Source organism: Nanorana parkeri, unplaced genomic scaffold (assembly GCF_000935625.1).
Source record: "Nanorana parkeri isolate BGI_ZX_2015 unplaced genomic scaffold, ASM93562v1 scaffold563, whole genome shotgun sequence".
Classification (NCBI taxonomy): domain Eukaryota; kingdom Metazoa; phylum Chordata; class Amphibia; order Anura; family Dicroglossidae; genus Nanorana; species Nanorana parkeri.
The window spans coordinates 664,248-691,797 of NW_017306831.1; the positions used below are offsets into that span (position 1 = coordinate 664,248).

General features: G+C 50.2%; 2 protein-coding genes and 1 long non-coding RNA gene across 3 annotated transcripts; 1 reads left to right on the forward strand and 2 right to left on the reverse strand.

Moving 5' to 3' along the window:
* On the reverse strand, positions 1–10,502 carry FBL (fibrillarin). The gene is made up of 10 exons (XM_018562185.1): positions 10,406–10,502; positions 6,740–6,760; positions 6,569–6,697; positions 4,832–4,939; positions 4,627–4,721; positions 3,490–3,660; positions 3,243–3,375; positions 3,023–3,135; positions 1,817–1,962; positions 1–244 (listed from the first exon to the last, which is right to left on the reverse strand). The coding sequence occupies exons 1-10, from the start codon at positions 10,413–10,415 to the stop codon at positions 220–222; spliced, it is 951 nt and encodes a 316-aa protein (XP_018417687.1). The 5' UTR covers positions 10,416–10,502; the 3' UTR covers positions 1–219.
* Positions 4,862–26,304, forward strand: LOC108791647. The gene is made up of 3 exons (XR_001941516.1): positions 4,862–4,946; positions 23,097–23,107; positions 26,295–26,304. It is a non-coding gene; the product is annotated as an uncharacterized LOC108791647 (long non-coding RNA).
* On the reverse strand, positions 13,690–17,826 carry NDUFA4 (NDUFA4, mitochondrial complex associated). Its single transcript, XM_018562186.1, has 4 exons — positions 17,655–17,826; positions 16,145–16,233; positions 15,996–16,056; positions 13,690–14,047 (listed from the first exon to the last, which is right to left on the reverse strand). Exons 1-4 carry the CDS (start codon positions 17,694–17,696, stop codon positions 13,991–13,993), a joined length of 249 nt encoding a protein of 82 aa, XP_018417688.1. The 5' UTR covers positions 17,697–17,826; the 3' UTR covers positions 13,690–13,990.
* Positions 26,305–27,550: the final 1,246 nt, after the last annotated feature.

Consider the following 27,550-nt stretch of genomic DNA (forward strand, 5'->3'; position numbering starts at 1 on the left):
TATAAAAGGGAGTCCATTCTAGTCAATGCTCTATTAAACGGAGATCGGTGCGCTCCTCACACGCAGATATCGGCTCTGTTGAGATCAGACGGGAGAAGTAGACGGGTCAAATTCCGGGCGCTCCCGACAATCTTCACTCTTTGCAGGTGGAAATCAGCGTAAAAATAAGTCGGTATACATATAAAAAATAAAGTCTTAAAGGGTTTTTGGAGAGCCGGATCATTTCTTCTGTTTCGGGGGAGGCCTGCAACACAGAACAAAAGGGAAATCATTTTTGGCAAAGGACTTTATACAGTACAGAGCCGAGGAGGGTGAAGGAGGACTTACATTCGAGCAGTGCTGACTGAAGGCTGTGACACACTGCAGGCATAGCAGCGCGGAGCTGATTGGCTGAAGGTGCAGTCAATCATGTGCCTATACTCTGCTCACACACTGCGCGCAAAGCTCCGTGCCGGACAGCTTTGCTTCGCTCTGCGCGGCTTTGCGTGCCGTGTGTCACGGCCTTAAGTGTTGCCTATAGTTAGGGATGCACCCATACTAGTATCTACATCGGTGGCGATACCGAGTATTTGGGCGAGTACCCGCCCAAATGCTCCGATGCCTAGACCGATACTTCCTATATCAGGAAGCTGGGCAGCGCGTCATTACACACGGCCCGGTTTCCTGATTGGCCGTGAAGCGGCTCCATACTCTCTCGTCACTTGTGATGAGAGCATGGAGCCGACTGATTGGCCGTGCATTGTGTAATGAAGCAGCTCCCGGCATTCTGATTGGCCAGAAAGCCGTCTCCATGATCCCTCATCACGAGGGAGCACGAAGACCATCAGAAAGCAGGGCGCCGCATCATTACAGGGCACCCATGATTGGCCAGCAAGACGGCTCCGGCTGGGTACTGGAGGAAGGCCGCTCCTGGCTGGAGAGGACCCGGGGGGGTGACAGGCTGGACAAGGTAACAGGGGACTTTCTTGGTAATCGGGTAGCCGGGTGGAGAGTCTTTACATGCTGCCCGGCTAATCAGGAAGGGAGTCATTACACGCCACCTGGCTTCCTGAATGGGACTTGCGGTACTCTGTAATTGGAAAATTCTGTACTCGGTACCAAAATACCGGTATCGGCGCATCCCTACCTATAATGCACTAAGGACCAAACGTATGTGAACTGCCCTCCAAATGGAGTTCAGAGGTCTCCATTGAAGGTTCTGTTCATACATACAAAGACATTGTAGACAATTGTTTTCTTCTGTTACCAGTTTGGTGAAGACCCTTTTCTGTTCCACCATGACTGTCCTCTGTGCAAGACAGCTCCATAAAGACATGGTTTCATGAGTTGGGTGTGGAGGAACTCGAGTGTCCTGCACAGAGCCACGACCTCAACCCCACTGAACACCTTTGGGATAAACTGGAATGCCGACGGTGAGGCAGGTCTTCTCATCCAACATCAGGACCTGACCTCACAAACCGGCACACATTCTCAAAGACGTCCTCCAAAACCTTATGGAAAGCCTTCCCAGGGGAGTGGAGGCCGTTAGACAAAGGTGGCCACTACAGTAGAGAAGAGTAGACTCCTAAAATGCTAGTTTCTTGGCGGTCTCTGCCCACTGACCTGGAACAAGCATGCAGATCAGGAAAGTCAGAGCACCTCATCTCCATACTTATTCACATAAGTCAATTCGGAGGCCAATAAATCAGGAACAAGTATTAGGGTCAGGTGAAAGTTTTTTTTTCATGACAGGTTTCCTTTACTACTTTGCCGTTGATTTCCAGCCCTGTGTGATGTCAGGAAGTGTCCAACTTAAGCTTTGCTCCATCACACCCACCTGTACATGCCGACCACCACCGCGTGGTCCCTCTCGTATGGCTCCAGGGTCAGCTGCTCCTGGGGCTTCATGTTCTCCTGCTGCATCTTCTTCACTTCTGATGCAAAGACGGCCTCTGGAGCCGCTGTCGAGTCGATGCAATTTGCCTGAGGGAAAACGGAGGCTTAATGCTTAATTTGTGATCAAATGGAAACAATTACAGGGAAATCATTGGCCAATCCTAAGGCTGAGTGGGCGGGATGAATGCAACCAAGCTGACGGCCCATCCCTGAGCAAACGCAGGCAGGGGGAGGTCTTCTGACGTCAGATAGGCTATAGAGACTTATGATCTCCAATCCAATTATAAATAGCCGGATGAGGCAAACATTCTCTGATGTCTGTAGGAACTAGGGATGCAACAATACCGTTTTCTCGGTACCGATGCTTTACTTTCGTAATCACTGATACCAAGTACTGATGCCGGTGCTTCCGCAGGCATGGAGTAGGCTTCCCAGACAATCAGGAAGCAGGGTGCTGGGTAATGACATACCGCCTGGCTTCCTGATTCCCGGGTCTTTGTTGATTGGCTGGAAAGCCGGCTTCCCGGCCAATCAGGAAGCTGGGTCATTACTCGCCGCCCAGCTTCCTGATCGCCAGGCACTGGCTCCATGTTCCCCTAAGGCACTGCCGTCCAGTAGAAATCTTCCTCTGACCAGAAGTCCCAGTATCGGGGAAAGTTTCGGAGTATTTGGACGATTATGAGCACTCGCCCAAATACTCTTATCTTAGCATCCCTAGCAGGAACCTCAGAGGCCCATCATTGCGAGTTGAAACGCGTTATACTGCGTGTTGCGTTAAGGCAGTCCTTTCAAAATAAGTGCGCTGCCATCACATCAAATGAATGGGCTGCATGCACCTTTTCTGACAGCATATCTGCTGGGGTGGCATTCAGAATAAATGGCCCTGCATTGGACCAACACTTGCAATGGCCTAGCGTTCCTCCAGAGTTGAAGTAATGTGCAAGTTCTGACTTTTCAATTAGTAACTATTACACATTATCCTAGTGACAGGATATAAACCTTTTTTGGAATTATGCAATGGTGGCCCTCAGACATAATGTGCCCACCCCCCACTGCATTAAGTATGACATGGCTGCTCAAGAATTAGCACATGGTGCAGTCCAGCTATGTAATATTAAGTCTTGGTGGAGACGGCATGACAACCAACCTTAATAGAGATGACGAAATGGCCGCCATTCTTCAGGAAATTGTGGGCGTTTATGGCAACAATTCTGGTCTGATCCGGCTGAGCAACATCGGCAAAGACGACATCGACCATTCCTGGAAACATGACGGTTTGAGAGTCAAATCACCGCGGAACTACAACTGTGAAAAAGGTTAAAGAACTGACCAACATATCATAACGCGTATAAGGACCTGAACGTTACCTATCAACATGCGGTACTTATGGGGGTGCCTGGCGTCCTCAATGATCGGGATGATGTTTGTGCGCTTTTTGGCTACGTTGATGAGATCGCGGCCCGATCGGTGAGAAAACTCCACTGCGTACACCAAGCCCTCCTGCCGAGCAGAACATTGACACACGTTAAGCGACAGTGACGCCATTCTGAACTCGATCAAAACAGATTAGAGGGAAGCCAGAATTCCTAAAACCTGGACAAGGTGAATACTTACAGGGCCGACCAGGTCAGAAACGTGGGATACCGTTGTCCCAGATGCAGCTCCCAGATATAAGACTTTAGAACCGGGCTTAATGTGGATCTGGTCCACGCCACCCAAGATGGCGGCTGCCAGCTTCGATCTGAATGGATTCCAGGCTCTGTATTCAATCTTTGTTTCTCCTTCCTGTGGGGATATAAAGTCAGGTCAGCCAATCATTTGTATCATATTCCTTACCCATCATTCATGAAGTGTGGATTCCTATAGCTAACGTATCACCATCAACATACAACTTAGTTACATAAAAGACGTGTTCAATGCCAAGTGTGGCTGAGGGCCACAAGTATGTACTAAAAGGGGCCCAAAAAGCAGCCAGCCTGCACTTCACAATTAAAAGAACTACGAGGTGAGTGAAAATCACTAATCCGCATAGTTAGAGCCGACCTGTGACAATGAAACTGTCACAGGTCGGCTCAATAGATCGGGAAGTGAGCGAACACATACCGTCACTTGCTCACTTCTCGATCCTGTCCCTGCAGAGAGCCGTGACCGTCAGTCAACGCTCCCCGGAGGAACGGATGAAGTGGGCACAGCTGGCTCTGCATCTAGATAGGCAGAGCCAGCTGTCAATCAGCCAGCGGGGTGGGTCTCGACAGTCTTGTCGGGATCCCTCCCGGCTGCGGCGATCTCAGCAATATAAGTATATAGGGGGCAATAGCCCGCTGCATACTGACTTTGGGTCACAGGAGGAGGTTAGCATATGTCCTCTCGTGACCCTGAAAAGAACCGAGATAAAAAGGTGACCCCCATACTTCTCTCTTAGGTAAAGCCCAAATCTGTCACATCAATTGCTTCTTTGTAGCAGTATATGACCTCAGACAGGAACCTGTTGTACTCCCTTTGAACCCTCAGACCTTCTACATTGTCTGATCCGATTTCCTCGACTTCTTAATCCCTTTGGCTATGGGCATTGTCCCTCACACTGGGGCGGATTGCGTCCGATCTAACGCACATCACTGAACAAGTTCCACCATCTGACTGCACTCCACATTCAGGGGAAGTTTAAACATATTCACCATCTGAATACTGAACCTAATGTACCCAAGGAGGATACGGCGGCCATTTTAATTCAAGCCGCTTCATTCAACACACCTCAACAGACATCCTCTTCTCCCCGTAGACCGATTCGCCGGGAACGAGGTTCTTAGTCACCAGCGCGTCCTCCCTCCCTCTGCAGATGAACACTCCTGCAACACAAAACGAAGAGTCACCAACGGCCGGCGTGACTTCAACCATCAGGACGATGACCTGCCTTGCTGTACTGGAAGGCATCCAGCTGATTGAGAAAGGAACGTACCTTCGTGTCTGTGAGGTTCCACCACCACTTTCCTCCCGGCTCCGAATCCACCTCTTCCTCCTCCGCGGGGTCCGCCCCTTCCTCCTCCACGGGGTCCGCCCCTTCCACCTGCAGGGTAAATCACATGAAAATGTACTCAGAATGCCCACGCAGTACAGCCCAGATAAAGACTTCACAGGATACTCTTTACACCGAGAGTCCCCAACGCCATTTTACCATCTAGATTGTTCATTGAGTCTTGACCATCTCTGTCATAGCCCCGAGCTCGCTATAAGAGATTTCTAAACTCCTACACAATGCAAATATCAATAGTGAGCCAATATATAGAAAGAAGCTACACCTATGTTACAGTCTCCTTAGAGTTAGGGTGCCCACACACCTTACGATAATCGCGGTAAATCCCGCGATCGTACGATTATGGTAAGGTGTGTGGAAGCCGTGCGACCTCTAATACAGTAAGGTCGCACGACTTTAAACTTACAAGCATGTTCGAAACCCCGCCGAGCATCGTACGATGTTCGGCGGGTTTGTGGCATGTCCGTACGATAACAGCCGTACGGGCCGGTGTGCGCAAGCCCCTCAGGGAGCGTGGCTTGCGATCATCGCAAGTACGATCTGCCTATGCAACATAGGCAGATCGTACGTTTTTTTAAGTACCTTACAACCATCGCAAGACAAAAGTCTTGCGATGGTTGTAAGGTGTGTGCCCAGCCTTACCCAGAGTGTGCAGCCGACCTACACAGTACATGCAATTAAAGCCACACAGGCAGGCTCTCCTTACAAAGTTGGTGGAAAATCTGAAGGTGGCCATACACTTTACAACCCTCGCAAGACTTTTGCCTTGCAAGGGTTGTAAAGTAATAAAAAAAAAAAAAAACATACGATCTGCCCATCTTGGACAGGCAAATTGTACTTGCGATCAACGAAAGCCCGCCACCCTGAGGGGCGGGCTTCCGATGACCGCAATGCTGAACGGGCAGTGTGCGCACACCGGCCCGTTCGCCAATTGTCAAACAAGCATGCCACTAACCCGCTGAGAATCGTACGATTCTCGGCGGGTTTTCCAGCATGCTTGGTGGACGGAAGACGTGCGACCGTACAGTAGAAACGGTCGCACGCCTTCCATACACTTTGCAATTATTGTACGATCGCGGGATTTCCCGCCATTCTCGTACGATAATCGTACAGTGTATGAGCACCTTAAGGGAGATTGTTATGTGTGCACCAACCCTAAGGCTGACCATACACTATACCAGGGGTAGGCACGCCCAGTACTCCAGCTATAATGCCATCATGCCTCTGGGAGTCATGCCGGTGGCTGCCAGACTGTTACAATGCCTCATGGGACTTGTAGTCCTACAACAGCTGCAGTGCTGAGGTGGCCTACCCCTGCATTACACAATCTTTCCAACTCCTTGCAGTCTACCATGAGCTGATACAAATGGGATTATGAATTGTCCATAATTGAGAGTTTTGGAAAAACGGAAGGAGATTGTACAATGAAACTGTATAGTGTATGGCCAACCTAAGACCATACGAGGAGCAATGGTAGCATGCAAAGTGCAGTAACCCTCAACAACCAATCAGGACTCCTTTTGACACATTCAACCGGGAGCCGGTTGCTTTTGGTTACAACACTGTGATGCCGAAAAAGGCGCCTTTTGTCCATTCGTAGTAAAATCCCTTTGCTGTGAGCGAGGGGGAAATAAATGAAAATGGTCTTACCTCTAAATCCACCTCTGCCGCCACGATCACCTCCTCTTCCGCGTCCTCCAAAGCCGCCGCCGCCAAAACCGCCTCCTCCAAAGCCGCCCCGGCCTCCACCTCGACCCCCGCGGTCACCAAAACCTCCTCGGTCACCAAAACCTACTCGGTCACCATATCCTCCTCGATCACCATAACCTCGGCCGCCACCTCTAGGACTGAAACCTGAAGAAAAAAGGAGACTTAATATTTCTGGTCAACACCAAAACCTCCGCAGGATTCATCTCTGTAGACATGGCCGAGTCTTCGTACATTGGACCCAAAGACTTGATGCCAAAACGCATCACCGGTGGCCTGAATATTGACGTGTCGAGAACCGGCGCACTGAGATTCACCAGAATAAAGTTCGATTCGTCTATCTCTGGCTCTAGAGCAGACTCGGCATTCATTAGAGCAAGCCAAGGTGGCCCCAAAATATCACATCCCATAGGAGTAGGGCTGCAACAACTAATCGACATAATCGATTATTGAAAAAGTTGTCAACTTTTTCAATCATCGATTAATCGGCTTATGATTGGTTGGCCCTGTACACGGCTCCACACACGCTGCGCGCCACACCTCCTCCCCACCTCACGCTCGCCGCTGCCAGATCCGCCCGGCCGCATCCACGCTCCACACGCCGCACCTCCTCCCCACCGCACGCTCACCGCCCGCCCACATCCACGATCGGCACAGGGACGCGGGGAGAAGAAGTAAGGAGGAGCAGGTGTGGGGCGGATGGCAGCTGCCGATAGACAGGCCCGATCTCAGAAACAAGTTGCTGGAAGACTGCTCAGGTAAGCCTGCACTTTACCCCCACATGGTGCTCTATAATGTATTGCTGGGATAGTGGGATTAGTATTCCTCTATAGCTGATGGTACATTGTGCTGTACTGTATATTATACAGAGCAATGTACCATCAGCTATAGAGGACTACAAATCCCAACAATACATTGTACACTGTATGTATAATGTATTGCTGGGATTTGTTGTATTCCTATATAGCTGGTGGTATTCTGCATTGCGCTGTATAGAGGACTACAAATCCCAGCAATAATACATTATACAGTGGTGCAATGCTGAATACCACTAGCTATAGAGGACTACAAAACCCAGAAATAGTACATTATACAGTGCAATGCAGAATACCGCCAACATTATAGCTGGCGGTATTCTGCATTGTGCTGCATAATGTACTATTGCTGGGTTTTGTAGTCCTCTATAGCTGGTGCCATTCTCCATTCATTGCTGTATAATTTTACACTTTTAATTTCACTATATTGCACACCACACTTTTTTTTTACTTCCACCGCTCCAAGCTTACTCCTGTGATGAACTGCAATCTCCATACAAACTAGTAGTCCCATCACTGGAGCCATTTTTTACATTTATTTTATTTTTATCCGATTAACCGATTAATCGAACTTAATAATCGGCTAACTAATCGATTTTGAAAATAATCGTTAGCTGCAGCTCTACATAGGAGCATGAAGAATGCTGGAGGACATGCTCAGCCTGCCGGTCTACAATACAGGTCCACGTCACCGATTCCTGATCGGATCTCCTCATAGCGTGGACTGATCCGGAATAAAACGTCCCACCAACCGGTCCGCAATATTCACCTGTATTGATTGAGCTGGATTCCTTTTTACTAGGGATGCACCGATACGGATACTAGTATGGATATCAGTGCCGATACTGAGTATTTGGGCGAGTACTCGTACTCGCCCAAATGCTCTGATGCCTAGCACGAGTACTTCCTGTATCTGGAAGCCAGGCAGCATGTAATGACGCAGCGCCCAGCATTCTGACTGGCCGGGACGCTGGCTTCATGATCCCTCGTCATCTCATGACGAGGGAGCATGGAGCCAGCCTCCCGGCCAATCAGAAAGCAGGGCGTTGTCATTACACGGCACCTGGCGTCCTGATTGGCCGGCCAGATGGCCCCGGCTGGGTTCCCGAAGGAAGGTCGCGTTCTGGCTGGAGAGGCCCCGGGGGTGACAGGCTGGACATACCAAGGTAAGAGGGGACTTTCTTGGTAATCGGGAAGCCGGGTGGCGAGTGTTTACACACCACCTGGTTTCCTGAATGGGACTTCCGGTACTCGGAAATTGGTATCGGCGGAAATTATCGCTACTCGGTACCAAAGTAACGGTGCATCCCTACTTTTTACCATAAGCCCCCATGGGATCGTCTCAGGTCATTACCTCATCTATGTTTGCATTATATGCACCTTTATATTCAACTGACCCGGGTCTGGTCACCTCGGGGCTCACTAAGTTCCCTGTTGGTTGACATTTATGAGGAGCTGGTGGTACGGCATTTGGGATTTTTGATATTGTGGGTTTCATTCATAGGACATGTAGTGTATGTATAGGCCAGGGCTGTACAGGTCTCAGGAGCCAGGTCGCCAATAATCCCTAAAAATTCCAGCTGGCGCCCAACATCTGAGGTCTACGCTAGTTGTCAATGGAGCTGGCTGCTAAAACTAAATCCCACTGGCTCCTGAATTTCATATTAATCTGTCCACCCCGGATATAGGGGATGTCTTTATAAACAATTTGCAGAGCCAACTGCCCTTCAAATCTCTGCAAATGCCAGCCGGGGCCCAAAACAGACGTCTCCGTGCCAGCCGGGGCCCAAAACAGACGTCTCCGTGCCAGCCGGGACCCAAAACTAAGGCTCTTATTATATTTTAAATCAAATGTATTTTCGAACGTCATCTAATACTAGGGACGCACCGATACCAGGGATTTTCACGAGTACTCATGTTCGTGAATATGCCCCGATACTAAAACACAGATGTCGGTGCTTTAAATTTTTAAACACAAGTTCCAGCACATCCATGCCGAGACCTGGGAATCCTGCGCAGCTGGGATCAGACCCCGCACAGCCTCCTGAGACGCTGCACAGCCTGGGTGAGTATGTAGCTTCATATTATTCTGCATTGCTGGGATTTGTAGCCCTCTATAGCTGGTGGTATGCTATATTACTGGGGTTTGTAGTCCCTCTATAGCTGGAGGTATGCTATATTGCTGGGGTTTGTAGTCCCTCTATAGCTGGTGGTATGCTATATTGCTGGGGTTTGTAGTCCCTCTATAGCTGGAGGTATGCTATATTGCTGTATAATGTATTGCTGGGGTTTGTAGTCCCTCTATAGCTGGTGGTATGCTATATTGCTGTATAATGTATTGCTGGCATTTGTAGTCCCTCTATAGCTGGTGGTATGCTATATTGCTGTATAATGTATTGCTGGCATTTGTAATCCCTCTGCAGCTTGGAGTCAGTGGCAGAACTACCAGGGTCGCAGCTTTGTCTGGGCCAGAGCGCCCCACCACTGTCCTAAAATCACTTGTCTGTATTGTTTTAGAAAACCAGTCACATGACTTACAGCCAAGGCATTGGTAACGGTGAGTATCAGTACTCAGTATAGTAAACATGGTATCTGTGCAGTATTACCTAATACCACAATATGGCTACTAGATGGAGCCGAGGACCAAGGCAACTACAGGACATCCGGCACATGGTCTTGTTCTTTTGCATTGGGCAACGCTGGCATGGACGAGCCCTTAGACACAGCTGCTCAGGCGTGCTGTGCCTTACCCTCAAGGGAAAAGTCCGAAGGGAAGTCTAGAAGTACAGAGAATTCAGCAAGCAGCCATAGAGCGGGCTGGAGGTGCCCCTGCGTAATGAAGCATGGCTCCCATCGATTCTCCCGGAACACAGCTCGGAGCGCTCCCTTCCCGGACAGGCCTCACATCCCCGGTCTCTCCTGTGCCCCAAGGCCGCCCTCCCATCCCTGTTATCTCGGCATCGCCCCGCGATCTTACCTGGCCTCATGTCTGCGTGTCCGCGCGGATCCGACTGCGTGCACCTACTCAACACGTGTCCTCGGCACTCAGGAACCAACAACTCCCAGCTGCCTCCACGCCAGAAAAGGAAAGGGCGGGTCTGCGCAGGCGCACAAGAGAAAAGCGGTGCGGAAGTGGCTGGAAGACATTTTTGTTGTGGGCAAATCTCAACTACCGGGAAACCAAGATTTTTAAAAATTATTGTAATGAATAATAATAATTTTATGTTATTAGTATTATTATCGCAGTGCCTTGGCAGCCTATTTAAAATAAACAATGAGCGTGTCACCCCTTAGCAAACATCTGCATTACTGCAAGCAAGGTCTGGTGCGAATTGGCCTTAAAGCACATCTAAACCCACATGTTGCAGCTACCAGGTCCCTAGATGTGGTGGCTGCATTAGTTTTCTTTTTCTCTGGCTTTGTTTCCTTTATTTTCACCTGATGAGCCCATCAATTACGTACTTCCTGTACTTAGGGCTGCCACCTTTTCTTCAAGCGGAACCCGAACACTCTAGCGACGCGGGAAATTTTTTTGGGGAGAATGAGTCGTGGCTTATTCATATATAAATAGCGCCACCCTTTGATATGTAAATATCACAGTTGAGACTAATTTCAGTGCGGGGCCAGTAGCCCCTATCTTCATTTTGGTTGCCCCTGTCTGCCTGACATCTTGTGTCCGGGTTTCTGCTGCCATGAAGGCAGCTAATGTTATTTGAGATTTCAGCTCAGTGCGCAGGAAGTTACAGTGACTGCTTGCAGAATCAATATATTGTTTCTGTACTTAGTGAAAATGTACTGAGCCTGGAAACATAAGAGTCACCACATGTGATGACGGGTTGTTTTGCAATATGTTATTGTTATACAAGGTTTATAGAGTGACAACACTTGGCACAGCACTATAAAATAAAGGGACCCGGGTCATAAGAGCTTTCAATCTAAAAGGGGAGGGGCAAGTGATACAAAAGGTAATATCTGTGCAGGGAGGAGCTGAAGGAGGACATAAATGTTCAGTTGCTGGGTAGAGGTGAGATAGACTTCCCCCAAGCGATGAGTTTTTAGGGACCTCTTAGGGAAGGCAGAATAGGAGATATGCTGGGCACACACCTTACAACCATCGTAAGACTTTTGTCTTGCAATGGTTGTAAGGTAATTAAAAAAATTTACGATCTAGGATGGGTTTATAATACATTTCAGTTCTTCAGTATAGAAGACAAAGGCCCCCTGATGCAGCCGTTGCCCTCCATTAATGAGGCCCACTCAATATAAAAGACTGCTAAACACGCCCATAAAACAGGGCGCCCTATCCATGTGCATGACAAACATGCAAAAAGGCTACACGTGTTCATATGGGAGCAAGTGTGGGTGAGGTCTGAATGACATCTGGGCACCATGGATCCTTTATATCGGGAGAAGGCAAAGGGAAACTCCAGCTGATGGGCAACTACAAATCCTATTGGGCACTGCAAGACTCTCCACAGCCACAGTGCCCAAAGGCATGATAGGATTTGTAGTTTCACCACAGCTGGAGGGCTGCAAAGTGCTGTACTTTGCCTACCCCTGCTTATAATCCATATCTGGATGCACCGACCCCTGTGCTACTGGACCTATTAGATGGGGCAATTTATTCCTCTTTTTTTTAATGGATACGCCACAAGGTTATGCACATGCCTCCCCCACCACTCTACCCCCAGGGGTGGGCAACTCAGGCCCTCCAGCTGTACTTCCACTACAAATCCCATGATGCCTCTGAGAGTCATGTGTTTTTCAGTCTTGCAATGCATCATGGGACACTTAGTTACTCAACAGCTGCAGGGTCAGGGCTGCCCACCCTTGCTCTTTCCCCTACTTATCCAATGGACCCCCCTTTGTTCTTCCCCCTATCCATCCAATGCGCCCCAGCTGTGATAACTACAAACCCCAAGATGGCTCTGGGAGACATGTCTGTAAGTGTTGGTCGCGCAATGCCTCATGGGACATGTAGTTCCTCAACAGGTGGAGTGTCAGTGTTGCCCACCCTTGCTCTTCCCCCTACCCATCCAATGCGCCCCAGCTGTGATAACTACAAACCCCAAGATGGCTCTGGGATTTATGTCTGCTAAGGTGCCCACACACACACCTTACAACCAGCGCACGACTTCCTGCGATGGTTGTAAGGTAATTAAAAGCTCGTACGATCTGCCCATCTTGGACAGGCAGAATCGTACTTGCGATCATCGCATGCCCTCCACGCTGAGGGGAGGGCTTCCGATGACTCCAATGCTGAGCGGGCAGTGTGCTTGCGCACCCCCCGGCCCGTGCTGCATTTGTCTCTCGAGAACGACACTAACCCGACAAAGATCGTACGATTCTCGGCGGGTTTCCAAGCGTGCTCGGGAGACAAAAGACATGCAACCGTACAGTAGAAACGGTCGCACGCCTTTTATACACCTGCCGGTTATCGTACGATAATCGGCAGGTGTATGGGCACCTTAAGTGTTAGCCGCGCAATGCCTCATGGGACATATAGTTCCTCAACAGGTGGAGTGTCAGGGTTGCCCGCTCTTGCCCCTACCCATCCAATGCGCCCCAGCTGTGCATTAACTACAAATCCCAATATGCCTCTGTGAGTAATGTCTGTAAGTCAGTGCTGCAATGCATCATGGGACATGTAGCGCCCCCAACAGCTGGAGTATTGGGATTGCTCACCCTTGCTCTTCCCCCTACCCATCCAATACGATAATCGGCAGGTGTATGTGCACCTTAAGTGTTAGTCGCGCAATGCCTCATGGGACATGTAGTTCCTCAACAGGTGGAGTGTCAGGGTTGCCCACCCTTGCTCTTCCCACTACCCATCCAATGCGCCCCAGCTGTGCATTAACTACAAATCCCAATATGCCTCTGTGAGTAATGTCTGTAAGTCAGTGGTGCAATGCATCATGGGACATGTAGTGCCCACAACAGCTGGAGTATTGGGATTGCTCACCCTTGCTCGTCCCCCTACCCATCCAATGACGCCCCGCCCCCCCTTAACTTTCCTCGTAGCCCACCCTCCAATCGGTCTTTTTTTTTCCCTTCCGTTTCCCCACTACCTTGATTTGCAAATCCCAACAGGGCCACACACTACAATAAACTGCAGTATTTCTGCATCCAGGAGACCTAGGTGTAGTGTGTGGTGTCTGTACAACCCCCAGTGCATGCTCCTCTGTGCCCATGTGAATGAGCCCTTCATAAAAACTTTTTAACCGTGGGAAAAAAAAACAAAATACCAGAAGACGCTTTTTGTCACTTTTACAAATAACTGTATTTTACAAGTACCGAGCACAAAACTCCTGGGCCGGGCGGACATCTGCATCACCGAGCAGCGAGTGCAGACCGTGTAGCAGTCATTATACAACAGACTCCGATTTAATTGGTTTAAATTGTATTAAGCTCAACTAAACACATTACCAAGACAGACAGAGCCGTGCCGATTCAATTTACAGGTCTGATCTGATTAAATAAAAGGAGGGAATGGCATGGACATTCCTGGACAGCATGAGAAGCAGCTCCGGTGACTGGCGGCTTGCGGCGACGAATGAGCGCCTTAGTAGTCGGGTCCTTCCTTCTTCAGGTTCTTGTAGTCGACGGTCTCGTTGTAAAACTGCAGGAGAGGAGACGCGGGTTACAATATAGAACGCTCGCAGATCAAATAGGAAGCTACAATTTCTCATCATAGTATCAGAGCGGTCCAATATCCTACCTGGCATCACGGGAGCGAACAGTAACAGGTCGCCCTCCAGTGACAGCTGCTGGTGACAACTGGTACTGCAGCGCGACTAAAACTCAGCGATTCTGTAGGAGACTTATGCATGCCAAGCTCAGACTGCATTCCAAAATCAGGGTGCCCGTACACTGTGCGAATTTTGGCTAGTTTTTGGAGGAAATTCGCAAGGTGTGTGCCGCTGTCGGCACCCTTTCGGCCGGCATCCCTCCATCAGCTGATCCAAGGCGCAGGTTGGAAAATCTTCATATGACCGGAGCCGGCAGCCGATCAGCTGCCGGCTCTGGCCGAGTATTCTGACAGCGGCCAAATGCAAACCGAGGGTTTCCTCGATCCACAAACTTGTAGTGTTGGAGGAATCGGCTCTATTTTTTTTTCGGTCAGCCCGTGGAATGAAGAAGAAAAATAGAGCAGTGTATGGCCAGCCTAAGTATTGGGAGTAAGGACTCAGAGTCCCTGATTTTGGAATAAGTACACAAGAGTAGGAAAGATGGTCCAAAGTACTGAAACCAGAGGATCAGTATAATAGCCGGGCAGCTTTCATTTTCAGACGTCCGCAAAGGCCGACTCCATGCCTCCTTTAAAGAAAACATGATCGGTATAGCAGACTCTCTCATCCTCCATTTTTAAAACCCCCCTATTAGTGATCTACAAAAAAAAAAAACTGGCACATCCCTGCAGTAGATTAGATATTATACTCAACTCAGGGGCTTTAATCAGCTCATTCAATCCTCCGTCAGACTCCTTAGTATCCTACATTTCTCCGCATACCTGTGTCCCATCCTCCAGCAGTGACATCAGGGCCACAGGATGGAACCATGGTATGTGCCGGGGCACACTGGTATCCCTCACTCCTAGAAATGTAGAATGCTGGAAGGTCTGATGAGGCTGCGGCACTAGAACAGAGAAGAGGTAGGAGGGTACAGCCCCTGCAGAGGAGTAGAACACCTATTCTACTGCAGGGAACTGACAGTTACATTTTTCAGGAGAGTATTGGAGCCACTTTAGAAATGGTTTGGAGAGAGTTCTTTAACATGTGCGGAAAGGTGTATTTAGAAAATGGGGTCCCCCCGCCCCCAACACAAGCAGGTTATCATTACAACCAAAAAACACATACACACCACCCGGCACACAACCAGCCCTGGAAACAACATAGGAGCATTCCGAGGACCGGTAAAGCACTGCCGATCTGTAACACCACAGAAGAGACAACATGGATACCCCCCTGTGTTCTCTCATCAGATCCTCTCAGAACCTAAGGGCTTAGCATCACCGGGTCTCTGTGCTTCTCTATGAGCAGCACAGGTAGACCATGGCTGATGGAAGGCCCTGTGCATTGATCATATTATATCATAGCACCCTGCTTAGTACTCCTCTCAAGAGCCCTCAGACCTGATGCAAGCAGTGGGCCGGCTCATGGGAGGAGTGATGATGCAAATATCACAATGCCTTGAAGAGTGGCTATCGGGCTGGAGGAGCGGGCGTTCCTGGGCAGGGTGTATTTGCATGCAGACTACCTTGGTAATGCCCATTCTGTGATTGCAATAACTGAAATCCAATGAATAAAAAAGGGACAGACCAGGGACAGTCAGGCTGGGAAGGAAAGAGCTAAAGCCACTGGACGTTCTCAAGCCAGGAAAGGAGGCGGGCTCTATCTGACTTGCTGCAGTTTCTAATGCACATTATGAGAAGCGCCCAGTGTTCAGTGAAATTAAAAAGGGAGCAATTTCAGTCCAGGAGAGGAGCCGATACAACTGTGAAGACTGAAGTGAAATCCGGAGTTCCTCATTAAACCAAAAATCTCCAAGTTCACATGTTGTGTACAAACCTTGTACTGGTAGTTGGGGCCGCGCTTATTCCAGGGCTCTGGGTTGTTCTTCTTGTCCCAACTGCAAAATAAATTCAAAATGGTTGATATAGTGAAACAAAAAAAACATATATTTGTTTATTAAAAGAGAAAAAAAAAAGCAAACTTACGCGATTTCTGGGCTCCTCATCGTCACTCGCAAAGCGTACAGAAGTGAACCAACACCCCCACATCCCACGAACAAGAACAGGGGAATCAACTAAAAGGAGAAGAGATGAGAAAGCGATGCAACATGCCATTCAGGAAACATACAAATGCTTACAGTGAACCGAAATTCTACAACAACCTCACCCCCCATCCCCTTTTAGGTGTGCTGCTCTTTGTTTGCGCCTTGCTTTATTTTATTACCTTGTGCTCCAACCCTCCCGCTACATAGGAGTCTATGCAGGACCAAAACCGTTCCCCTAGGGCACATGGTCTTGCTGAAGGATACAAGCAGCTTGGCTTGCTGCCATCACCGAAACCTGCAGTTTCACAGCACGGGCATAATTGCACCTTCTAAAAACCAAAAAAACCCGTCTGAACACTTCCTGAATGTTAGTATAATGGCTGCCGAGGGACAATGTATGAGTAACCCACGTCCCCTGGTCCCCCCATGTATCAGACTAATCGACGTCCCCTGGTCCCCCCCATGTATCAGACTAACCCACGTCCCCTGGTCCCCCCTGTATCAGACTAACCCACGTCCCCTGGTCCTCCTGTAGACAAACCCGTGCCCTCTGGTCCCCTGGTGGGCAGTGGAGGGAAATGATATTGTGTCACCTCACTATGACTTCCTGACCTTCAAAGATTTTTTTTTTTGGGTAGTAAAATGTCCCCGTCACCAGGTTTATAGTCTCTGCGTTCTTCCTCGTCTCAGCAATAAAATAACCTTTCCTCTATGCGCAGTCTGTGCTCCCCTATCAGTGTCTATATACACAACTCTGCTGGAAGCAGTCCAGGTGACTCCCTGAGCTACGTGCAGAGTGCAGCGTGCCACTCTAAGGTGATAGGAAGGAAGCAGGAAGCCAGGGGAACCCAGAACAACACAGAGCTAAAATACAAGAACACTGCACCATGACAACAAGGCCTGGTATCGAGGGGGGCACAATAAAAGGGGGCTCATGCTGCCAGGGGCAACACATATGGGAATCACAAGGCAGAAATAAGGGTGGGGGCTAGTGGCTGTGAGGGTCAAAACATCACATTGGAGTGAGGGACATTGCTATGAAAAGGTCACATGACTGGCAAAGTCAGGGTTACCAGGGTCACATGACTGGTAGGGTACCCCCCCAGCACACCTGTTAGCAGCAGGAGCCCCACCTACAGATTTCAGGAGGGGGAAGGGGGCTGTGCTCTGATGAAAATGTTCCCCGCTTCAAGGGGGACTGCGCACTGATTAAAAGGTTCCCCTTGCAGGGATACAGGAGGAGGGGGAAGGGGGTTCCAGCTGTAAGGGGCAAATAATGAGTTGGAATCACTTCTAATTTGGGTGACCCCTGGTACAGGACCTATGACCTCCCCCAATGAGGTGTTAGGGGAGGACATGGGGTGACCTCCGCAATTGGGGATCAGAAGGAAAGTGACCCTAAATGGGGTGTCGTGACAGGGTAGGGTGACACAGAATAGATGGACACTCACGCTGGGGTGTTTCCGGGCGTGGGTCAACATAGTGCGCAACATGATGGCGGTCAGCTCTCTCCTCGACGCTGCGCGCGGATTCCTTCACTGCAGTACAATGTCACAGGAAGACGCCGAGGACCCCTATGACGTCACTGGAGGGGGCCTGAGCAGGGCTGTCCTTTGCGCGCCTGAACAGGGTTGTCCTCTGCGCGCCTGAGCGGAGTAAGAGCAACTGGTGGCCAGACCCCGCCCCTCACACGTGACCTCCCCACTGGCTTGGGGCCGGACAGTTTGCGCATGCGTACTGACCGTCATCTTGCTTAAAATGGAGCTCAGTGCAGGCGGACCTGTCCTCCTCACTGCATAATGGCGTAGCCAGGCATGTGTAGGCGAACAAATAAAATACAGCTTATCAGTACACAAGGGAGCAGTGACAATGGAGCTGGGGGCACCATGGTCATAGCACAGGCAGCATCCCTTATAGCTTACAAAATGGCTGCTTCCTGTGCAGTAGGTGACAGGTACACTTTAAAATGACAGGTTTGTAGGCTGCATGTGATTAATAATGAGGGTGTGAAGCTCTCCGCCTGTCCTATATCAGGAAACCTTTCGAGCAAATGTCTAGCACTATAATATTGGGGGGTGTTGAGGTGCTGCAGGGAATGTGGGGCAAGGGCTGTCGTTGCCTTCTTTCTGGAAATGCCTGGCTGTCATGCTGATCCATATTTGTTTTTTATACAGCGATGCATTAAACAGGAAGAGGTGGAGTGCTAATGTTGCCCCCACTTAAAGAGTATTGAAACCAGAGCCAGGCAATTGGTATTTTCAGACACGTCAACCAGTTTGCTAATTAAACCCAGAGCTTCAATGTAAAGAGCAACAAGGAGGCGGAGCTACAGAGGAAACCCCACTCCACATGTGCACCTATGCTTTGTCCAGTGTCCAAGTCATGCCAGTTAGATGGTATTATGAAATTTAAAGAAAGTTCTCAGCTGCATAGGATCTTCCAGGAGAATTGTGCTGTCAGTAGTATGCGGCGCAGGGGTCAGGCAGGCGCCCGGCAGGGGTCAGACGGGCGCACGGCAGAGCGCAGGGGTTCAGGAGGACGTTCGGCAGAGTGCAGGAGGACGTCCGGCAGAGCGCAGGGGTGCAGGAGGACGTCCAGCAGAGTGCAGGAGGACGTCCGGCAGGAGGACGTCCGGCAGGAGGACGTCCGGCAGGAGGACGTCCGGCAGGAGGACGTCCGGCAGGAGGACGTCCGGCAGGAGGACGTCCGGCAGGAGGACGTCCGGCAGGAGGACGTCCGGCAGGAGGACGTCCGGCAGGAGGACGTCCGGCAGGAGGACGTCCGGCAGGAGGACGTCCGGCAGGAGGACGTCCGGCAGGAGGACGTCCGGCAGGAGGACGTCCGGCAGGAGGACGTCCGGCAGGAGGACGTCCGGCAGGAGGACGTCCGGCAGGAGGACGTCCGGCAGGAGGACGTCCGGCAGGAGGACGTCCGGCAGGAGGACGTCCGGCAGGAGGACGTCCGGCAGGAGGACGTCCGGCAGGAGGACGTCCGGCAGGAGGACGTCCGGCAGGAGGACGTCCGGCAGGAGGACGTCCGGCAGGAGGACGTCCGGCAGGAGGACGTCCGGCAGGAGGACGTCCGGCAGGAGGACGTCCGGCAGGAGGACGTCCGGCAGGAGGACGTCCGGCAGGAGGACGTCCGGCAGGAGGACGTCCGGCAGGAGGACGTCCGGCAGGAGGACGTCCGGCAGGAGGACGTCCGGCAGGAGGACGTCCGGCAGGAGGACGTCCGGCAGGAGGACGTCCGGCAGGAGGACGTCCGGCAGGAGGACGTCCGGCAGGAGGACGTCCGGCAGGAGGACGTCCGGCAGGAGGACGTCCGGCAGGAGGACGTCCGGCAGGAGGACGTCCGGCAGGAGGACGTCCGGCAGGAGGACGTCCGGCAGGAGGACGTCCGGCAGGAGGACGTCCGGCAGGAGGACGTCCGGCAGGAGGACGTCCGGCAGGAGGACGTCCGGCAGGAGGACGTCCGGCAGGAGGACGTCCGGCAGGAGGACGTCCGGCAGGAGGACGTCCGGCAGGAGGACGTCCGGCAGGAGGACGTCCGGCAGGAGGACGTCCGGCAGGAGGACGTCCGGCAGGAGGACGTCCGGCAGGAGGACGTCCGGCAGGAGGACGTCCGGCAGGAGGACGTCCGGCAGGAGGACGTCCGGCAGGAGGACGTCCGGCAGGAGGACGTCCGGCAGGAGGACGTCCGGCAGGAGGACGTCCGGCAGGAGGACGTCCGGCAGGAGGACGTCCGGCAGGAGGACGTCCGGCAGGAGGACGTCCGGCAGGAGGACGTCCGGCAGGAGGACGTCCGGCAGGAGGACGTCCGGCAGGAGGACGTCCGGCAGGAGGACGTCCGGCAGGAGGACGTCCGGCAGGAGGACGTCCGGCAGGAGGACGTCCGGCAGGAGGACGTCCGGCAGGAGGACGTCCGGCAGGAGGACGTCCGGCAGGAGGACGTCCGGCAGGAGGACGTCCGGCAGGAGGACGTCCGGCAGGAGGACGTCCGGCAGGAGGACGTCCGGCAGGAGGACGTCCGGCAGGAGGACGTCCGGCAGGAGGACGTCCGGCAGGAGGACGTCCGGCAGGAGGACGTCCGGCAGGAGGACGTCCGGCAGGAGGACGTCCGGCAGGAGGACGTCCGGCAGGAGGACGTCCGGCAGGAGGACGTCCGGCAGGAGGACGTCCGGCAGGGGTGCAGGAGGACGTCCGGCAGAGCGCAGGGGTCAGGACGGCCGGCAGAGTGCAAAATTATCATTTAAAGTGGAAATCAGCCATCAGACAGACAATCACGTGTACCTGTCACATGGTCATAGCACTGTTCCCAGTTTTTTATGCTTTTCAATATCTGACGCTGAAGGAGACGTCTGGCACGGTGTTGGGAGGTCACATGCGCTCAAGTTGCATTAGTCTATTTTTATCCGCTTGTATCCTCGGTGACCCCGCTGATGACTAAGGCACAACACAGAGCACTTTGCTTACAGCGTGTCCGGTGCCCAACTCTCTACACACTGCTCACCTTTCACCAGCCTGTACCCACAAACTCACCCGAGCTCCACCTCCCACCCTCCACATACACGTCAGACATCTGCAGGATTTATCACATGAAAGATTTCCCCCGATTCTTTATAGACAGAAGCTGAGGGTGAAGCAGGGGATAATAGTCCCCCCCCCCCTCGGGAGGGCAATATAGTCCCCCACCAGTTAGGAATCTTCCTCTTTTTAAATGCAAACAGTTTAAGGTTCCCTTTGTCATTGACCATAAACCTAGACCAGGGTTTGGGTGAATCCCAGGAGCCGGGTGAATCCAAGGAGCCGGGTCGCCAATGCTCCTCTAGTTGTGGTTAATAGAGCTGGCACCTGGAGAAAAATAAATATCTTGCTGGCTCCTGGATTCCAGAATACTATGTAACACCCCCCTGGGATACAGCAATGTCTGTCATAGGACTGCTGCAACTTTACCTACCCCAGTGGTGGGCAACTCCAGCTGTTGTGGAACTACAAGTCCCATGAGGCATTTCAAGACTGCCAGTCACATACAGGACTCGCAGAGGCACGATGGGATTTTTAGTTTCACCACAGCTGGAGTGCTGATGTTGCCGACAATATACTAGTGTTTTAGGCTCCCCATAAGCTGCATCCCCTGGTCCCACTATATCAGATGAACCCATATCTTCTGGTTCCCTGTATCGGATGGACCCACGTCCACTAGTCCCACTGTATCGGATGGACCCACGTCCACTGGTCCCACTGTATCGGATGGACCCACGTCCACTGGTCCCACTGTATCGGATGGACCCACGTCCACTGGTCCCACTGTATCGGATGGACCCACGTCCACTGGTCCCGTTGTATCGGATGGACCCACGTCCACTGGTCCCGTTGTATCGGATGGACCCACGTCCACTGGTCCCGTTGTATCGGATGGACCCACGTCCACTGGTCCCGTTGTATCGGATGGACCCACGTCCACTGGTCCCGTTGTATCGGATGGACCCACGTCCACTGGTCCCGTTGTATCGGATGGACCCACGTCCACTGGTCCCGTTGTATCGGATGGACCCACGTCCACTGGTCCCGTTGTATCGGATGGACCCACGTCCACTGGTCCCGTTGTATCGGATGGACCCACGTCCACTGGTCCCGTTGTATCGGATGGACCCACGTCCCCTGGTCCCACTGTATCGGATGGACGCACGTCCCCTGGTCCCACTGTATCGGATGGACGCACGCCCCCTGGTCCCACTGTATCAGATAAACCCACATCCTCTGGGCCCCCTGTGTCCGTGTGTGTAAAGACCTGCACACTCACTCCGGGATCTATCAGTTTTCTCCCCGGATTTACACATTTATCAGTTGCAAAATGTGTTTTTTATGGTCAAAAACACCAATACATACATTCACCCCCCTTAGGCCTGGTTCACACCCGGACGTTTTTCAGCGCTGAAAAAAACGCTCAACAAGTGAAATCCTATTAATTGCTATTGGCATGGTTCCCACCCGGGCATATTTCAGTCCGTTTTGTCGAGCTGAAATACATCCTACGCGCGATCAAGTACATGGGCTTCTTTTGGGGCAGATTACAGCGAGTATCCATTGGACTCCTTTATATAGATTTCATAAATGCGTGTTTCTTGAACAAAAAAAATCACGCTAAAAACGCGCATATTACAAACGCCCGGGTGTTAGCTATGGGCAAAACCAAATCTGACCCATTATGTAATCTGCCAATAGTATTAGCCCAGCCAGAAGATGTGTTCTTTTTCCATCGTCTTTCTTATAAAATAACGTTCGCAGTCTGGAGAAATCTGCCGCCAACTTTCATCATTAAAAAGGAGAACTATGGGGTTAAGGCTTTTCCACATAGTTCTCCTTAGGGTAACGGGAGGACACAAACTAGCGTCCTCCTGTCACCCTAAGCTCAGTATATAGGGAGTTACTGCTCGCGGTATACTGAGACGCCACAGCTGAAGCGGATCCCGACAATTATGTCTGGATCCGCCCAGCTGCGTGACTGACAGCTGGCTCCGCCTATCTAGAGGCAGAGCCAGCTGTACCCGCCCCCTCCCCCGTCCGTTCCGCCAGTCAGCGCTGGAGGATCGGAGCGGGGAGCGGGGAATCCAGTCACTCCCCTGTCACAGCAGAGAGCCGTGACAGGATCGAGAAGTGAGCTAACGCCGGTATGTGTTCGCTCACCTCCCCATCTACTGAGCCGACCTGTGACAGTCTCATTGTCACAGGTCGGCTAGAACTATGGAGGGGAGTGAAAAGCACTCACCTCATAGTTCTCCTTTAAGGGACCGAACACAATGGCAATTAATATTCACTTTGATTGATCTTCGCTGCAATTCCAGTTGTTTGGTCAGGAACAATGGTAGCACTGGGTGGCAGATTGGATTGCAGGGAATTGAAGGGTGCAGCAAATGTCTTTTCTTTTTTAATTGTTCTTAATTGGAATCTAATAGAAAGAGTTTAAATCCGGCCAGGAGGAAGGTCCCCGTGCGTGTGTCCATACTCCTCCCCCCCCCCACTGGTGTTTTCTAGATCGGAGCCGAAACTTGGGTTCGCCAACTCCCTGAGCACTGACTACCCTGTGTATAAAAGAAGGGGACGACACAATAGGGTAGAATACAAAAATGCAAAATTTTATTACTTAAAGTCGCTAGAAACAAGATTTTATAAATTACATCATCAAACCAGTGTCTATAAATGAACTGCAAGAAGATACAGCACCGCGTCACAGAAATAACCCGTTTTCTGATTCTTAGGTTAGGTCACTCAGACGTTTCAGTGTCTAGAGGAGCTGTAGGGCCCCATTTACACCGGGCCGGTTGCGGATCAGAACGGTTTCCGCGCTGATTTTAAAAACGGCTGTTTTGGGAGTTATTAATTGCGTTTCCACACTGAGACGCAATTAAAAACGCACAAAGCTGAACTGAACAGTGCGGTTCTAGTGAAAGCTGTACGGAAACCGCACTGATCAGGGTCAGGGAGCAATTGGGGCGGGGGGCTGTTCGGATCTCGCTGAGCCGCACGGTCCCCATAGCAATGTATGGGGCCGTTCATGTCAGCGGATCAACGCGGCCAAACCACCCTGATGTGAACGCGGTCTAAGGCAGACAGGACTTTTCATGAAGGCGCTGCGGCAGCCATATTTCAAGGCTCTTCAGCTGAGCAACAGAACATCTCTTGTAGATGCAATGGGTGAACGGAGCCGTCATTCACACACTGTATTAGCACAGAGGAATACAGCTCTGTGTACAACAGGGCTGGAGAAATCCCGGGAGCCAGGTCGCCAATTCTCCTCTAGTTGTTAGTATTCTGGAATCCAACTCTATTATGTCCACCCCCTGGCGTACAGCAATGTCTGTCATAGGACTGCTGCATCTTTACCTACACCAGTGGTGGGCAACTCCGGCCCTCCAGCTGCTGTGGAAATACAAGTCCCATGAGGCATTGCAAGACTGACGCCCACAGGCATGCTGGGATTTGTAGTGAAAGCACAGCTGGGTGGCTGAAGTTGCCCATCACTGACCTAGACCATCATGAACTTCCTTAAACTAAACCAAACTAACCCTCCTCTTTCCCAACTCGGCTTCTTACCTGCATAGTGCTGCAACAACCCCTGTTGGTGTTAAAGGCCCTTCAGCACTGGCCCCACAGGCATGAATGGGCTCGGTATATGATCCTATTCAGACCTATGGGGACTATTTACAAAGACATGGCTCAAGAGAATTTAGTCACAAAGGGTGTAGACAGCGAAGGAAGCAGCACTATGGAGGCGAGTACTAATGCTAGGGATGGGGGCAGGGTATTAATAGTCAAGTCAGGGGTGCTCCACTTCCAGCTGTTGTAGAACTACAAATCCCATGAGGCATTGCAGGATTCTCCCAGCCACATGCATGACTCCCATTAACAGATGCATGATTGGGTTTAGAGTTTCGCCACATCTGGGGGGCCGGCGTTTGCCTACCCCAGGTTTAGTTAAAGGTACAGATGTCCTTTTAAAGTGATCACAGCTCAGTTGTTATTCACTTCTATGTTTGAACGGAGCCAGTCTTTCCTTGTCCAGCAAGACGCAGCTCATCTCTCATTGGAATGCACCCTTTTGCAAAGCCAGCACTCTGAGTGTTAAGTCACAGTATAGGTTTGCATCACTACTTCCTGAAAAGAACAGGATCTAGAAACCATAGAGAGGTCTATAAACGTTCATCTAGCTTACCTGCCCATCTTTTTTTTTTTTTTTTTATTGTAGCCAACTATTCAGCCGAGAACGAAATTTGCTTGATAAAAAAAAAAAAAGAACACTATACAATTAATTTCTTTATATTCCGTGACATTATTATAACTCGGCAACCAATCATAGGATGCCTTTTATCAGTCTCCTGTGATATCCACAACTAAAACATGACGGAGCAAAAAATCATTAATTCTGTATCCAATAAAAAAAAAAATTGCATTAAAAAGGCATCTTGTGTTTAATAACTTCTACAGTCAATTATTAGAACAGTCAGTATGCAATATAAAAAGTTTGCTTCCATCCAATGCAGAACGTGGTCCCACACATGATTGGCTGCTACACAATTAAGCACGCTGTGAATATGTACAAAGTCCTGTAGTGTAAAATATACATAGTAGTGTCATAGTTCAGGTAGCCATGTGGCTTTGAGGCTCTGCCCTCATCAATTAATGTTTTCTGATCAATGCTGCAAAACGGGAAATAGTATGAATCTGAGACCGAAGCACCAAGCTTTGTCCATATACAAATTATAAATGAGCCAAAACGGTTTGGGGGCCAAAGATCACCCCCCCCCCCCCTTAATCAGGGCCTGGGGATTGGAAACAATGTATACAAACTGGACTGAGTAAAGAATACAATGTATACGATATTCTTAAGTAGCATAATAAAAGGGACACTAAACTCCGGAGTTAAATCTTAAAAATGCATTCAAGTCCCTTAACTATGAACAACAATGGCGGGATTTATCAAAACTGAAGCAGAAATAATCTGGAGCAGCTGTCCAAGGCAATCAGGTTCTCTCTTCAGGTTTTTTCAGGTAAGCTTTGAAAATGAGAGAGAAAGAAGCTAATTGGCTGCAGTGCAAATCTGCTCCAGTTTTGATAAATTCCCCCCAATGTCTCTTGTGTATCACTCGGCTGCAGATCCTCCAATCATCTGTGAATTGGTGCTGACACTGTCCTTCCTTCTGGAGAGTGACTACTTTTGTTCCCCATGGTCCGTGTGTGTGTTGTAAAGTAGTCACCGCTCCAAGCTCACTCCCGGGATGGACTACAATCTCAATACACATTAGTAAACTAAACATGAGATTGTAGTCCACCCCGGGAGTGAGCTTGGAACGGTGACTACTTTACAACACACACAGGGACCATGGGGAACAAAAGTAGCCCCCCTCCAGAAGGAAGGACAGTGTCAGCACCAATTCAGAGATGATTGGAGGATCTACAGCCGAGTGATACACAAATAAGATACATTGTTGTTAATAGTTGGGGTACTTGGATGTATTTTTAAGATTTATCTCCTGAGTTTAGTGTCACAATAAAGCACAGTGTCCGTCAACAGCCGGTTTAGGCAATGTTTAGCCCCTCGAAACACATTGGGGGAATTTATCAAAACTGGAGCAGATTTGCACGGCAACCAATCAGCTTCTCTGTCACTTTTTCAAATATTAGCTGAGCAAACTGAAAAGAGAAGCTGATTGGTTGCCGTGGACAACTGCTCCAGATTCTACCTGCTCCAGTTTTAATAAATTCCCCCCATTGGCTTCTATATAAAATTCTATTCTTTTATATTGCATTGGAATGAATTTGCATCTGGACTAGTAACCTGTGGCTTGGTGCTTCAATCTCCAATATATTACAAAACAGCGGCATGTAAAATCTGCCAGCCCATAATCCAGTGTGAACACCAATGCAACAGTATTGGATAGCGATATCAAACAGGACTATTCCGGGGTTCCAGCATCTTCGAGCACACAAGGGATAGTGTCTTACAATCGAAGAAAAACAGGTCTTTAATGCTATTAATTATAAACAGATTACAGCTTAAGATTCTAGGTCCTTATTGAGGTTTTGAGACCAGTATATTTAAAAAAAAAAACCAAAAAATTAGAAAAACACTACCAGCAGGCATGAATCCAGTTAAGGAATAAAATCAGTAGGAATCGTTGAAAAATACTATTTACAAGGCCAATGAAATAAAAAAACAAAAACAAAACCACACATATAAAATCAACTCTAAGTCTTCGGCTTCCAATAGTCATAGTGCACAGGCTTTCTTGTAACGAGAAAGTTTTTCCCAATTTTAAACTCGCCTATTTTACATTGAGTAAAATCAAAGGGCTCATTGACATGGCCGGTTACCTCTGTACACTACCAGGAATGAGCGTACACCTCCAGCAGGGATCACAGGGGTTTGTGATCAGCCACTGAGCCTGTATAAACCAATGACAGCATCTGCGGCGGATGACATCTGAGTGGTTACATGCAGCTAGAGACAGATGCGCGGCTTTGGACTCACAGCATCTCATCTGTTCCTAGCCACGTGTAACCGCTTGGCGTGCGGCTATATGTGAACCGCCGTGGATGTCAGCCGGTCATTGATTTGTATAGACTGAGCGGCCGTAGCTGATTACAAACACCAGTGATCCACCCCGGGGAGTTAACCTCATGCTTGGCTGCGTAGGGAGTAACCAGACTGGTGAATGAACCCCACTTCCTTTTTCACATTTACACAATTAAATTAAAAAAAAAAAACGGTTTCTGCCAAAATAATAAAAACATAAAACCAAAAACCTGCTTTTACTCGTATGCCTTAAAAATTGTGCTGCTACCCAGTC